Here is a 16,161-nt window from a genome sequence, read left to right on the forward strand (position 1 = left end):
CTCTTATCTCTAATTAACCACCAGAAAACCAGAAATGGAGCTGTGGCTCAAAGTGGTAGAGTGCTAGCCTTGAGCAAAAGAGCTCAGGAACAGTGCCCAGACCCTAAGTTCGAGCCCCACAACTAAAAAAAAGGTTTGAGATCAATCTGGGCAATATAATGCAATACAGTACGTATCTAAAATACACACACACACATACAGCAAATGCTATTTATATATACATATGCAGCATATATGTATATATACATGTATACAGTATATACTATGTGTACACATACATATATGCATAGATTATATATACTATAATATATAAACTATAATTGTTACATTATAATATATAACCTATGTATATCATATATACAGAAATATATATCATATATGTTGTTATTTGTCTTAATTTTGCAAAAATGTCACTTTTATTTTTGGTTGGTCATGGGCTTGAACTCTGGGCCTAGGCACTGTCCCTCAGCTCTTCAGCTCAAGGCTAGCACTCTACCACTTTGAGCTCCATTTCTGGTTTTCTGGTGGTTAATTGGAGATAAGAGTCTCATGGACTTTTCTGCCAGGCAGGCTTTGAACCATGATCCTCAGATCTCAGCCTCCTGAGTAGCTAGGATTACAGGTGTGAGGCAGCAGCACCCAGCTTCACTCTTTGTGCTAGTCCTGGGACTTGAACTCAGGGCCTGGCGCTGTCCCTGAGCTCTTTAAGATTGTTCAAAGCTAGTGCTATACCACTTTAAGCCACAGCTCCACTTCCAATTTTCTGGTTGTTAATTGGAGAGAAGAGTCTCATGCTTGGGAGAGAATGAGAGGAGTGATACTGTTTGAAGGAAATTATCTCCCACCTTTACAATAAATTTTTAAATAAAAATAAAGAGTCTTACAGATTTTCCTGCCCAGGCTGGCTTTGAACTGCAAACCTCAGATCTCAGTCTCTTGAATAGCTAGGATGGAGGTGTGAGCCTTACTTACTGTGGCGTTATAATAGATATTGGTATCTGAAAGGGGAATCTACAAAAATAAAATTCACACATTTAACTATACAGGATATTATGACCGTTGACACATGTATATACAAATTCCTTCAAGCTTTCACCATACCCTACCCAAGACAACCACTGAACTGACTTCTATAACAGAGTTTGTCCTATTGTCGAATTTCATACAAATGGAACTATACAATAATTCACATCTGGCTTCTTTCACTCGGAATGTGGCTTCAAGCCAGGCACCAGTGGCTCACACCAGTAATCCTAGCTACTCAGAAGGCTGAGATCTGAAGATCACAGTTCAAAGCCAGCCCGGGCAGGAAAGTCCGTGAGACTCTTATCTCCAATAAACCACTCGAAAACTGGAAGTGGTGCGGTGGCTCAAGTGGTAGAGCGCTAGCCTTGAGCTGAAGAGCTGAGGGACAGCGCCCAGGCCCAGAGTTCAAGCCCCACAACTGACCAAAAATTAAAAAAAAAAAAAGAATGTGGCTTCATCTATGTGTTTTCATGTAACAGTAGCATGCTCCCTATTTATCACTAAGTTTACTGTACCACAATTTACTTCATCTATTGATAGAAGTTTAGGCTGCTTATAGTACTTATCTATTGTTAGTTGCCTTATTATTTTTTTTCCTTTGTCCCTCCCTCCCCCCCTTGCACTTGCCAGGAAAGTGCTCTTCCACTGAGCTAAATCCCCAACCCCAGTACCTGACTATTGTTAATAAAGCTGTATAAACACTATTGACAATTCTTTTTGTAGACACAGGTTTTCATTTCTCTTGGGTAAATATTCATTTATAAAATCACTGAGTCATGTACTAAATGTGTACTTAACTCTTTAGAAATTACCAATTGTCTTTTACAGTAGTTACACCACCTTCCATTCTATTTAGCAACAAAGGAGAGTTGAGCTGCACACTATTCTGTCAGTGCTGAAATATTACCAATTCTTTACCTTTTAGTCATTCTAAGAGGTCTTAATTTGCATTTTCTGGATGCCTAATGATGATGACTGTCATTTGGGGAGTATTTTGTGTATTTGGGGAGTATTTTGTGCTGCTGTAAGAAAATACCCAAGACTGAGCAATTTATAAAGAACAGATCAAGCCAGGCACCAGTGGCTCATGCCTATAATCCTAGCTACTTAGGAGGCTAAGATCTGAGGACTGCAGTTCAAAGCCATCCCAAGCAAGAAAGTCTGTGAAACACTTATCTCCATTTAACCACCAGAAAACTGGAAGTGGCACTGTGGCTCAAGTGGTAGAACACTTTGAGCTGAAGAGCTGAGGGACAGAGTCCAGGACCAGAGTTCAAGCCCCATGACAGACAAAACAAAACAAAAAAAATCATTATTTTCTAATCACACGTCTGGAAGCTAGGAAGTCAAGGTACCAGCTGATTTGTGCCTGGTAGCAGCCCAGTCTTTGCTTCCAGGATACACCTTGGATCCGCATCCACAGGAACATCAGTAATAATGTATGTGTGCTCACAGAGCAGAAGGTAAAGAGAAAAAGAAAGAAAACCCTCTTTACCAAGTCCTTTTATAATGGCATGAATCCATTCATAAGGACTCTATATCCCAAAAGGCCTGCCTAATCTCCTAAAGCTATTGCACTAAGAATTCAATTCCCAACATAACAATTTCGAGAAAAACATTCAAACCATAACAAGGTTTATTATTGGCCACGTGTACTTTTTGTAGTGTGTCAAAAATCTGTTCTTTTTCCAGTTTTTTTATTTGTGCAAGTACTGGGGCTTAAACTCAGGGCCTCACATGCTCACTTAGCTTTTTTACTCACAGCTAGTGTTCTACCATCTGAGCTATGCCTGTCTTCCAGCTTCTTACTGGTTATTTAAAGTTAAGAGTATCATGGATTTGTCTACCTGGACTATCTTTGAATTGAGTTTCTCAGATCTCAACCTCCTGAGAAGCTAGGATTATAGGCATAAACGGCTAGGACCCAGGTTTGCCAATTTCTTAACTATGTTGCTACCTTCTTTAAAAGTTTAGAATTCCTGGGGAGGGAGGTACTGGGGAGGTGGGAGGGAAGGGGTAGTAGAGGCCATACAAAGGAGGGGGTAACAATGTACTCATTACCTTACTCATGTAACTGCAACCCCTCTGTACAGTATCTTTACAATTAAAAATATATATATTGGGGCTGGGAAGGTGGCTCAGTGGTAAAGTGCTTGCCTTGCATGCATGAGGCCCTGGGTTCGATTCCTTAGCACCACAGAGCAGAAAAAGCTGGAAGTGGCACTGTGGCTCAAGTGGTAGAGCACTAGCCTTGAGCTGAAGAGCTGAGGGACAGTGCCCAGGCCCAGAGTTCAGGCCCCACAACTGGCAAAAAAAAAAAAAAAAAAGAAAAGAAAAAAATATATATATTTTTTTGGGGGGCTCGGAAGATGACTCAGAGGTAGAGTGCTTGCCTTGCATGCATGAGGCCCTGGGTTCAATTCCTCAGCACTGCATAAATAGAAAAGGCTGGAAGTGGTGTTGTGGCTCACGTGGTAGAGCACTAGCCTTAAGCTGAAGAGCTGAGGGACAGCACCCAGGCCTAGAGTTCATGCCCCATCACCAACCAAAAAAGTTTATATTTTATATATATATATATATATATATATATATATATATATATATATATATATATATACATACACATATATATACATATATATACACACATATATATGTATGTATGTGTACACACACACACACACACACACACACACACACACACACACACACACACACACACACACACACACACACACACACACACACACACACACACACACACACACACACACACACACACGAGCTGGGTGCCAGTGGCTCACACCGTAATCCTAGGAGGCTGAAATCTGAGGACTGAAGTTCAAAGCCAGCCTGGGCAGGAAAGTCCATGAGACTTTAATCTCCAATAAAGCACTCAGAAAACTGGAAGTGGCACTGTGGCTCAAGTAGTAGAGTGCTAGTAGCTTTAAGCTGAAGAGCTGAGGGACAGGACCCAGGCCCAGAGTTCAAGCCCCATGACCAACAAAAAAAATATTTGATCAGCCGCCAGTGGCTCATGCCAGTAATCCTAGCTACTCAAAAGGCTGAGATCTGAGGATTACAGTTCAAAGTCAGCTCGGGCAGGAAAGTCCGTGAGACTATTATCTCCAATTAACCACCAGAAAACCAGAAGTGGTGCTGTGGCTCAAGTGGTACAGTACTCCCCTTGAGCTGAAGTGCTCAGGGACAACAACCATATACATATGTGTGTGTGTCAAATACATATACATATATATGTGTATATGTATATTGAACTATACATGTTGTCACATGCCTGTAGTGCCCATTACTGCGGAGACTGAGGTGAGATCATCTGAACCCAGTGGTTTGAGACTAGCCAGAACTCGAAGCACATAAATTTTTGTAGCAGTTATTTATCCCTTTTCTCCCTTCTCTCCTCTCCCCTCTCTTTTGCTTGCAAGTTGTGCTTGGTAGGCAAGAGCTCTACTTCCTTTCTTCCTTTCCTTTCCTTCCTTCTTTCCCTCCCTCCTTCCCTCCCTCTCTGTTTCCTTTTCTTTTCTCCTTCCTTCCTTCTCTCACCCTTTCCTTTTCCCTTCCTTTCCTTTCCTTTCCTTCCTTCTTTCCCTTCCTTTCCTTTCCTTCCATAAACCCTTGTGTCCAGAGCTGACTTTCAGTAGAAAATAACAATTCTGGGCTGGGAAAGTGGCTCAGTGATAGAGCACTTGCCTTGCATGCATGAGGCCCTGGGTTTGATTCCTCAGTACCACATAAGCAGAAAAAGCTGGAAGTGGTGCTGTGGCTCCTGTGGTAGAGCACTAGCCTTGAGCTGAAGAGCTGAGGGACAGCGCCCAGGCCCAGAGTTCAAGCCCAGGACTGACAAAAAAAAAAAAAAGAAAAGAAAAAGAAAAAGAAAGAAAATAACAATTCTGCTACATTAAGAAACTCTGAGTTGTTTTTTTTTTTGTTGTTTTTTTTTTTTGCTCAAAGCTAGCACCCCACCGCTTGAGCCACTGATCAACTTCCAGCTTTCTGGAAGTTAATTGAAGGTAGGAATCTCTTGGACTTTCATGCCTGGCTGGCTTGAGATTGAGATCTTCAGATTTCAGCCTCCTGGCAGCTAGATTACAGACATGAGCCACCAGCAACTACTGAGCAGTTGTTTACATTTCAGTGTAAAGGTAAGATACATAGATATTTTTCTAAGCATTCTAATTTTTTTTAGGTTTTTTTTTTTCTATTGTGAAAATACCATACAGAGGGGTTACAATTACATGGGCAAGGTAATGAGTACATTTTTTTATCAAGCATTGTTGCCTCCTTTGTTTCCCCTTATCATCCCTTCCCATCTCCCCCCTCCCACCCTCTAATTTTTTTTTTTAATAGTATTTTGATAATACTGAGGTTGACCTCAGGGCCTTGTGCTTGCTAGGCAAGAGTTCTACTACTTGAGCCATGCCTCTAACCATTTTTGTTTTTTGTTATTTTCGTTAGTCTTGAGCCTTGGACTCAGAGTCTGGTGCTGTCCCCGAGTTCTTTTGCTCAAGGCTAGTGCGCTACCACTCTGAACCACAATGTCACTTCCGTTTCTTGGTGGTTAACTGGCGATAAGAGTCTCAGACTTTCCTGTGGTGGCAGGCTTCAAATCACAATCCTCAGATCTCAGCCTCCAAAGTAGCTGGGATTATAGGAATGAGCCACCAGTGCTTGGCAGACTCTTATTTCTAAATAACCACTAAGAAGCTAGAACTAGAGCTGTGTCTCAGGTTGTGGAATACTAGCCTTGAACAAAGAAAGGTCAAGGGCAGCATCCAGTCCCGGAGTTCCAAGCAGAAAGGACTAGCATGTGCATGAACGCACATGCACACACACACACAAGCAGGTTGATAATTAGACTAACTTTATACTTTCTTTTTTTTTTTTTTTTTTGGGGGGGGGTCCGGTCGTGGGGCCTGAACTCTGGGCTTGGGTGCTGTCCCTCAGCTCTTCAGCTCAAGGCTAGCGCTCTACCACTTGAGCCACAGCGCCACTTCCCGCTTTTTTCTTTTTGCTTATGTGGTGCTGAGGAATCGAACCCAGGGCCTCAGGCATGCAAGGCAAGCGCTCTACCACTGAGCCACCTTCCCAGCCCCTAACTTTATACTTTCAAGGCTTTAGCCTCTCAGATTAAGCATTTGAAAGTCTTTCTTCTTCACTTTCTGTTCCTCTTCCTTTCCTTTTTCTTTCTCTACCCTTCTCTCAATACTCTTACTACTCTGAGCTCCTTTCCTCACTCTACCAGGAAAAATAAAGAATTAAATACTCCCTTCGGTATTTATTATATTTCTCAATATGACAACAAAGAAGTAAAACAATGGATTTGGGGGGGAGAGGGGGGAGAGGGGGGGGAGAGAGAGAGAGAGAGAGAGAGAGAGTGTATGTGTGTGTGTGTGTGTGCGCACTAGCTTAGTACTGGGGCTTAAACTCTGGGCTTCTGAAACTCTCATTCAGCTGTATGTTCAAGGCTGGCACTCTACTACTTGAATCACACCTTTACTTCTGGCTTTTTTGCTGGTTAATGAGAGATGAGTTTCCTAGATTTGTGTTCCTGTACTGGCTTTTACTCTTGATTCGTAGATCTCTGCCTTTTGAGGTAGAACATTTTTTATTTTAAATATAATATTACTATTATTAAGCTGTTATACAGAGGGGTTATCAAGTCAGGTAATGAGTACATTTCTTTTTTAAACAATGTCATGGCCGGCCTGGGAAGGTGGCTCAGAGGTAGAGCGCTTGCCTTGCATGCCTGAGGCCCTGGGTTCGATTCCCCAGCACCACATAAGCAAAAAGAGAAAAAGCCGGAAGCGGCGCTGTGGCCCAAGTGGTAGAGTGCTAGCCTTGAGGTGAAGAGCTGAGGGACAGTGCCCAGGCCCAGAGTTCAGGCCCCACGACCAGACCCCAAAAACAAAACAAAACAAAAAAAAACCAGGGGCTGGGAAGGTGGCTCAGTGGTAGAGCGCTTGCCTTGCATGCATGAGGCCCTGGGTTCGATTCCTCAGCACCACATAAGCAAAAAGAAAAAAGCCAGAAGTGACGCTGTGGCTCAAGTGGTAGAGCGCTAGCCTTGAGCTGAAGAGCTGAGGGACAGCGCCTAGGCCCAGAGTTCAGGCCCCACAACCAGACCCCAAAAAAACCAAAAAACAAACAAACAAACAAACAAAAAACAATGTCATTGCCTTCCCTCATTTTCCCTCAGTTTCTTCCTCCTGTCCCTTCCCACAAGTTACATGGTTCATTTTCTACATAGCATATAGTGAATACCATGATTGCATCTGTTTACCCTTCCTCCCTCCCTTTCTGTGCCCTCCTTAAAGAAAAAAAAGAAAAACAAAAAATCAGAGCAAGTCAGGCGCTGGTGGCTCACGCCTGTAATCCTAGCTACTCAGGAGGCTGAGATCTGAGGATCACGGTTCAAAGCCAGCCCAGGTAGGAAAGTCCGTGAGACTCTTGTCTCCAATAAACCACTCGAAAACCATAAGTGGCTCTGTAGCTCAAGCTGTAGAGCGCTCACCTTGAGCCGAAGAGCTGAGGGACAGCGCTGAGGTCCAGAGTTTAAGCCCCACAACCGACAAAAAAAAAAAAAAGCAAAAAACAAACAACCCCCCCGCAAAAAAAAAAAAAAAAGCTTCTATTGCCTGAAATTCATTTCAATAAACAGTATTTTAAATGTTCAGTGAAGTTCTTCCCCTTAAGGGTATCTTCATCAGTCTGACTATACATGAATGCCTAGAGTCCTGCATAGGTTATTATGTCCAGTTATATTTTAGCTCTAGCTTCAACATATGAGATAAAACATGTACACTCTCTCTGAGCTTGGCTTACCTCACTCAATATGATTTGTTCTAAATCTATTCATTTCTCTGCAAATGACATTATTTTATTCTTTCAAATGGATGAGTTTGCATTGTGTATATGTACCACACTTTACTGATCTACTCACTCATCTACTGAAGGGAATCTGGGCTATTTACACAACTTGGCTATTGTGAACATAACACAAGTTTTTAAGACAGAAAGTCAGAGTTTAATTCTAGTTTCCATAATTAATTGTGTAACCTCTACATTAGTTAAACCAAGTTTGCTCAACTGAAAAATAAAAATAATTGCACTTCACAGAACTGTATTGAGAACTAAGTTAAAGCCAGGCACCAGTAATTCATGCCTGTTGTCCTAGTTATTCAGGAGGCCAAGATCTGTAGGACTGTGGTTCCTGTGCAGCAAGAAAGTCCCCAAGTATCCTATATTTCTAATTAACCAGCAAAAAAGAAAAAAAGAGAAAAAGAAAAGAGCTGAGAGGCTACTAATGGCTCACACCTGTAATCCAGTTACTTGGGGAACTGAGAGGTGGAGGGTCATGGGTTAATGTCAGCTCAGACAGAAAAGTACAAGAGACTCCATCTCCAAAATAACCAGTAAAAGGCTGGGCTGGAGATGTAGCTTAAGTGGTAAAGCACCACCAATGAACAAGCAAAGCCAAACAAGCACAAGGCCCTGAGTTTAAGTCTTAGTACTGACAAAATTGTGAATTGTCCAGTCTAACACACCGTGGGGCTTATTGAAACAAAAGGAGAACTGTACTCTGTGCATACATTTTCTATGAATGTTGTAGATACAGATGGATCCACTATCCTGAATATAAAGAATGCCTCTAACTACAGGATTCTGTACTAACATAAATACTCCTTATCTTGGTAGTCTCCTTGATTTTATTTATTTATTTTTTAATTGTTTTGGTGGTTCATGGGGCTTGAACTCTGGGCTTGGGCGCTGTCCCTGCGCTCTTCAGCTCAAGGCGAGCACTCTACCACTTCAGCCACAGCACCACTTCTGGGTTTCTAGTGGTTTATTGGAGATAATAGTCTCCGGGACTTTCTTGCCTGGGCTGGCTTTGAACCGCGATCCTCAGATCTCAGCCTCCTGAGGGTTACAGGTGTGAGCCACATGCACCAGACTTTCCTTGATTTTAAAAGTAAGTCAATGCAGAGAAATTTGAATATACTCTTGGAACATGAAGTAGTTAGTGATATTTATAAGCTAGGCATTTAAGAAGCACTTCAACATTCTATATAAAACAATAAATTAAAAATATAGCATTGTACTTTAAAATTTGGATCAAAACTACTTCTCCTTACTTAGACCATGTGAGAAATACCTGAACTACTGCCCAGGCACAGTTCCCATGTTAGGGCCTCAGTATAACAGCAAGCCAGTTGCCAGTGCCTCTTCCAACTCATTTTAACCTTGTAACTAACCTTATACTAGTAGACTAATTCTAGTCTCTAGTGAGTTATAGACACTGGTATCCAACAGTCATTTATAAAAGTAAACAAGTCACTGGGACTCATAATAGGTCACACAACATTTCCTACACCAAGCTCAAATTAAACAAAATATCCAAGAGAGAAACTATGTTATGTTTTTCTGTGTAAAACTTCAAATTATAGCCAAGAATAAATTGCATTAAGGTACATGCCAATCAATGTCAGTCCAACTGCAAGTCTATGTCACAAAGGACACTGAATGAATTCAAGCCAAGCCAAAGGGCTTAGGTTATATGGGAAACATAGTAGCACATGAAACCAAAGGCTCAAATGGAAGAGTAGAATTAGAAATTAGTAGGTAGAGAAATAAAGCTAATAGTCCAGCTGCGATCAAGTTCAATACCAAAGACAAGGTTTCTTTTGAGAAAATAAGATAAAAACAATATCAAATTGGAAATTCAAGGAAAAAGTAAGGATAAATGTGCTGATGGCAGGAAAAAAAAAAACTTCAATACCAAACCCTAAGGCAATAAATGGGGAATAAGAGTGGTAATGTCCTACAATAATTAAAAAAGGGCAAAAGCCTTCAAGAACAAGAAGTACAAGTTTTGTTTTGGTTTTTTTGTTTTGTTTTTGTTTTTGTTCAGTCATGGAGCTTGAACTCTGAGCTGTCCCTAAGGCTCTTCAGCTCAAGGTGAGCACTCTACCACTTGAGCCACAGTGCCACTTCCGGTTTTCTGGTGGTTACTGGAGATAAGAGTCTCATGGACTTTCCTGCCCAGGCTGGCTTTGAACCATGATCCTCAGATCTCAGCCTCCTGAGTAGCTAAGATTACTTGAGCCACCAATGCCCAGCTAAGTATCATTTTTAGTTGAAGAATAACACACACTCACTGGGTTCATAAAAGGAACTGAGAGATTTACCATGGCCTGCAGTTAAAAAAAAAACAACAACAAAAAACATCAGATTTCTCAATCTATAGCAACTAAAATAGTAGTTAATTTCTAAGCTTAAGTCTCAGAAATGTCCTGGAAAGCATTGCAGCACAGGTAAGCCATGCTCCAGCAGGCCTTTTCTAGGATGGGCTAGAGTAACCATACTTACTAGAGTCCTCCCATTGGAGTAAGTGTAGCTTCCATGCAGAGTAATACAAAAATCCCAGTACTAAAAAGAGGCAAAGGGCTAGCAGCAGATTGCGCACAAATACCAAGAGTCCCATCTTCACATGATTTACAATTTCCGACATGACCTAAAAAAATAAAAATAAAAATCAGTCTTAAAAGAGAACATAATCATCTTATTGATATACTCTACTTTAAGAAGAAGTATCAGCCGGGTACAGGTGGCTTATGCCTGTAATCCTAGTTATTCAGGAGGCTGAGATCTGAGGATCACGGTTCAAAGCCAGCCCGGGCAGGAAAGTCTATGAGACTCTTATCTCCAATAAACCACTAGAAAACCGGAAGTGGCGTTGTAGCTCAAGCAGTAGAGCGTTCGCCTTGAGCTGAAGAGCTGAGGGATAGCGCTCAACCCCAGAGTTCAAGCCCCATGACCAACAACAAAAAAAAAAGAAGTATCTTTAGAGAGAAGTTTCAAACGAAGAGCAATCACTAAGCTTATGATATAGCATCTCCAGCCTGCTCATCTCAATCTCAAGGAACAGCTTCACCATGGCATAGCAACCAAGTGAGAAATCAGTGGCTACCCTTGTGTAACATCTGGCTTTAGCTTTTCTCCAGGTAAACTTATTTGCTTTTCAGGAAAGAATAATAACAAACACAGGAAATAATCATTATAAACATACATGTCCAATACAGTTGTTATCCAAATATATATGACACATTATTAGCTACAAAAGAGATATACTCCAATATAGTAATAGTTGGGGACTTCAATACTCCACTTTTCATCATTGAATAGATAGATCATCTAGACCAAAAAGATCAACAAAGATCAGTCAACAAAGAAATATCAAAGAAACCAAAGGGACTTAACAGATGCTACAGATCATTTAACTCATTAGCTGCAGACTTTACATTCTTCTCATCAGTACATGTAATATTCTCCAGAATAGACTTTATGTTAAACAAAACAAACATGGTAAAAATGCCAACCAGCAAATTCTTTGGAGAGCAATTTAGAAATACTTACTGAAATTTAAAATATTCTTCCACCTTGACCAGTACTCCTGCCAATATCACTTTTCCCTTAAGTAACAGTGCAACAAACGGAGAAAATGACAAACAGGATTGTTCATAGCAACTCTGGTTATAAAAGCAAAATACTACAAACAGTTAAAATGCCTAATAACAATGGCATCAGCTGGGGTCTTGGCAGCAAACAGATGGTACATACAAAGAACTAAACTGAAGGAGGCTTAACAGCAGGATTTCTAAAATTGTTAGTAGAGCTAAAAAGAACTGACAAGGAATGATAACACAGACAGAGACTAGCAAAGGCAGAAGCTGAGGCCAGAAGGGCATCACTGGAGTCTGACAACAGCTGGCTGAAGAGAAGCTGGTCATCTGCACCATGGCCTCTACTAAAACCCTGGCAATAGGTAATATAGTCTGACCTCTCGCAAAACTTGCCTTCTCATCTCCTGTTGATGTCTGGTCAGCTGATCCCAAATGGAAGCCAGAGATCAAGGGAGCTCAGGTAATTCAATACAGAAGTCAGCTATTAGCATACTGAGCAAACAGGTGAATAATTCCTCAAGGGCAGGAGAATAAGTACAGAATATGATGTACCAATCAGACAGAATAAGGCACACCAGGTGCCGGTGGCTCATGCCTGTAGTCCTAGCTACTCAGGAGGCTGAGATCTGAGGACTGAAGTTCAAAGCCAGCCCAGACAGGAAAGTCCCCATGAGACTCTTATCTCCAATTAACCACTCAAAAACCGGAAGTGGCGCTGTGACTTAAGTGGTAGATCACTAGCTTTGAGCTGAATTGCTCAGGGACAGTGCCCAGGCCCAGAGTTCAGGCCCCACGATCGCCAAAAAAAAAAAAAAAAAGTATCTAGAGGAAAGGTATGTGTATGTGTAACCTTATACCAGCAAGAACAAATACAAAAGTAACTTTAGAATTAAGTAGATTTGGAACTGATGTTTTCAGCACTTATTTATCCATGTACTTATTTTTAATAAGTTTTTAGACAAACAAAAGTCAGAAGTATCATGACTGTATAGCTTGTCCAAACAAACTCCCCTGGAAACAATTAAAATATAGGTATAAATAGCCTGCAAGTGATTCTGGAAAGCTTTTTTTTCCCTTTAAGAAGGGAATTGAAGCATTTCACAACAATTTCTGTCTTAAATGCAAATGTGATTTCTGATTTGTCACAGCCAGGCACTGACTACAACTCAGGGCTCTGGCATATCCAACAGTGAGTCAACAGTTACTGACATCAACTACAGAAGCAAGGCTGTACCAACCACCTTCCTAATTTCAATCTTTTCCATTAAGAAAACAATTCTATGAAGAGAGTAGGGCATCTTAAACTAAACAACAAAGAAAAATGTGACAAAAATATACATCATGTTTTATTTACTATCTGGTAAGCTCTCCTGCCTGAGCTTCCTAATAACTTAAATTACAAGTATATACCACCACATCTAGTCCTGACCAAAGTCTTGTTAACCCCACTACTTCCTCTAGCCAATTCTTACTTGTTCTTAAGTCTATGCTTAAAGCCTAATTCATTCCACAGATAAGTGTAATCTGTCTCCATACTTCAGGCTAAGACTCCCTGCCAGATATTCCTAGCCCCTATATGCCCCATGGCATTTCATGACATACTTACAATTTTTTAAGAATTTACAATTTAAGCCGGGCGCTGGTGGCTCACGCCTGTAATCCTAGCTACTCAGGAGGCTGAGATCTGAGGATCGAGGTTCAAAGCCAGCCCAGGCAGGAGAGACCGTGAGACTCCTATCTCCAATAAACCACCAGAAAACCGGATGTGGCGCTGTAGCTCAAGTGGTAGAGCGCTCGCTTTGAGCTGAAGAGCTGAGGGACAGTGCCCAGGCCCAGAGTTTAAGCCCCACGGCCGACAAAAAAAAAAAAAAGAATTTACAATTTAAGCCAGGTGCTTGTGGCTCATGCCTGCAATCCTAGCTATTCAGAAGGCTGAGATCTGAGATCGTGGTTCAAAGCCAACCCGGGCAGGAAAGTCAGTGAGACTCTTATCTCCAATATATCACCAGAAAGCCAGAAGTGGTGCTGTGGCTCAAGTGGTAGGGCACTAGCCTTGAGCTGAAGAGCTGAGGGACAGCGCCCAGGCCCAGATTCAAGCCCCATGACCAACCAAAAAAAAAAAAGAATTTACAATTTAATATTTACTATTTACATCCTAGCTCACCCAGGCAGGGAATATATGTGCTTCATTCACCTTTAGACCTGTGGTAGGGACTCAAAAAGTATCTGTTCACTAATACTGATGGTCAGTTATATCACATTTCAAAAGAAACACATGGGACTGGGAATGTAGCTTAGTGATAAGAGGGCTTGCCTAGCCTGCATGAAGCCCTGAGTTCGATTCCTCAGTACCACAAAAACAGAAAATGCAGGAAGTGGCGCTGTGGCTCAAGTGGTTGAGTGCCTGCCTTGAGCTAAAGAAGCTCAGGGACAGTGCCCAGGCCCTGAGTTTAAGCCCCAGGGCTAGCAAAAAAGAAAGAGAGAGGGGGCGAGGGGGGGGGCTGGGAATGTGACTTAGTAGTAGAGTGCTTGCCTAGAATGCATGAAGCCCTATGTTCAATTCCTCAGTACCACATAAACTGAAAAGGCCAGAGGTGGCGCTGTGGCTCAAGTGGTAGAGTGCTAACCTTGAGCACAGAGACACTCAGGGACAGTGCCCATGCCCTCGAGTTCAATTCCCAGGACTGGCAAAAAAAAAAAAAAAAGGAAGAAAGAAAGAAAAAAAGAAAAAGAAGCATGTATAAAACTTCGAATTTCCTGGAAAAAAAAAACACATATGACACAGAAAGCTGGATTACCTTAATTAGTCATAAAAAGAAACGTAGGGGCTGGGAAGATGGCCTACTGGTAGAATGCTTGCCTAGCATGCATGAAGCCCTAGGTTCAATTCTACAGTACCACATAAACAGAAAAAGGCAGTAAGTGGTGCTGTGGCTCAAGTGGTAGAACACTAGCCTTGAGCTGAAGAGCTGAGGGACAGCGCCCAGGCCCAGAGTTCAAGCCCCATGACTGACCAAAAAAAAAAAAAAGAAAGAAAGAAAGAAAGAAACATGTTTAAAACTTTGAATTTACTGAAATAAACTGTACCAAACTCTTGCCAATTCTAAAACACCCTACAATATGATTAGCTTCTTTTTTGGGGGGGGGAGGGTGGGGGTCCTGGAGACTGAACTCTGGGCCTGGGCACTGTCCCTCAGTTCTTCAGCTCAAGGCTAGCGCTCTACAACTTGAGCCACAGCGCCACTTCCGGCTTTTTTCTTTTTGCTTATGTGGTGCTGAGGAATCAAACCCAGGGCCTCATGCATGCAAGGCAAGCACTCTACCACTGAGCCACCTTCCCAGCCCATGATTAGCTTCTTAACTATACCTGGTCACAATCTTTAATCTGATTAAATTGATCTTCAAATGATCTTCAAACTGTACCACCTATGATCTCACTTATGACAAAATCAGATAAAAAACAAAACCCCCTAAAAAAACCACAAAGTACTTCCAGAACATATCTCTGGTAAATACTTTTGAGACTAGTTAGAAATTATATATCACTTATTATCCAGCTTCTAAACCAGCTACTGAAAAGCTCACCAACTTTTTAAAAATGTTTCTGCTAAAATGTACCCCTGTAACTTAGATATGCATGATCAAACAGATTTAAGCAATTAACATGAAATCTATTAAGTTATTCTGCTCAGAATAACTGTGCACTTTCTCATTATAAGTCACTGTGAGGAATAAGGTAATTATGAAATTACTATTGCTAACATTCATTTACTACTTAGTATGGACCAGTCACCGTTCTAAGAACTTTGTGTGATTTAATTCATTAAATTTTTTGTCAATCCAAATGAAGCTATCATTCCTGCTTTATAATAAAGGAATTCAAGCATAAAGAACTTAAAGTACCTTGTCCAAAAATGAGAAGAGGCAGGATTCAAATTTAGATGATCTGGCTTTAGCCAGTTACCTCTCTAAATAATGATAGGGACTAGAAGTACAATTCAGTCATAGAATATGTGCTTAACATTCATGATATCCTGGGTTCAAATTCTCAGCACCACTAAGAGAGGGTGGCTAATATTAGAATAATAATAAAAAGGAATCAGTACAGACAAATCTACATAAAAATATTGCTACAAAGAGGAGAAAAGAAAATGAAGGGTGAGAGCAAAGGGAGGAAGAGCATAGGAGATGAAAAACGTTTTATTAAAAACAGATAAAGATCATTAACAAAGGTTAGAAGTATAGCTCAGTAGTAGACCACTTGCCTGACATTCATAAGGCCCTGGATTTAATCACCAGCATCACAGGGAAAAGAAAAAAGAAAAAGATCACTAGTAAAAACTAAAGCCAGAGGCAGAGACTAAGGAAGAGCTCCAGGATAAAATAGATTATTACTTAGTATTACACTGCTATGACCAATACTAAGAAAAGCAACTTAAGGGAGGATTTCAAAGGGTTTAGTCCTTGGTGATCTGGCTCTGTTTCTGGGCCAGTAGAGGGGCAGTACATCACCTGGGCAGGAGCATATGGTAGCATCAGGCAGCTGGATAGCAGAAAAATAGCAGTAACAGAAAGGAATCAGGGCAAGATATAGCCCCAAGGAGACACCCCTTGTGACTTACTCTCCCCAATCAGACTCCTTCCAAAGTTCCACCAC

At 41.3% G+C, this 16,161-nt stretch overlaps 1 protein-coding gene across 5 annotated transcripts in view; it reads right to left on the minus strand.

The window, feature by feature from the left end:
* The window catches only part of LOC138823648 (CMP-N-acetylneuraminate-beta-1,4-galactoside alpha-2,3-sialyltransferase), a 184,330-nt gene that overhangs the window by 153,741 nt on the left and 14,428 nt on the right, over nt 1-16,161 (minus strand). For 4 of the 5 annotated variants that reach the window (XM_070017099.1, XM_070017098.1, XM_070017095.1 and 1 more), the window contains exon 2: nt 10,411-10,555. In XM_070017099.1, the coding sequence (XP_069873200.1) occupies nt 10,411-10,552 (142 nt within the window). In that variant the 5' untranslated portion in view covers nt 10,553-10,555. Of the gene's footprint in view, nt 1-10,410; nt 10,556-11,897; nt 11,919-16,161 lie in introns of those variants that run through there. The other variant, XM_070017096.1, reaches the window with a different exon arrangement.

Source organism: Dipodomys merriami, unplaced genomic scaffold (genome assembly GCF_024711535.1).
Source record: "Dipodomys merriami isolate MVZ:Mamm:240054 unplaced genomic scaffold, mDipMer1.0.p SCAF_121, whole genome shotgun sequence".
NCBI lineage: Eukaryota > Metazoa > Chordata > Mammalia > Rodentia > Heteromyidae > Dipodomys > Dipodomys merriami.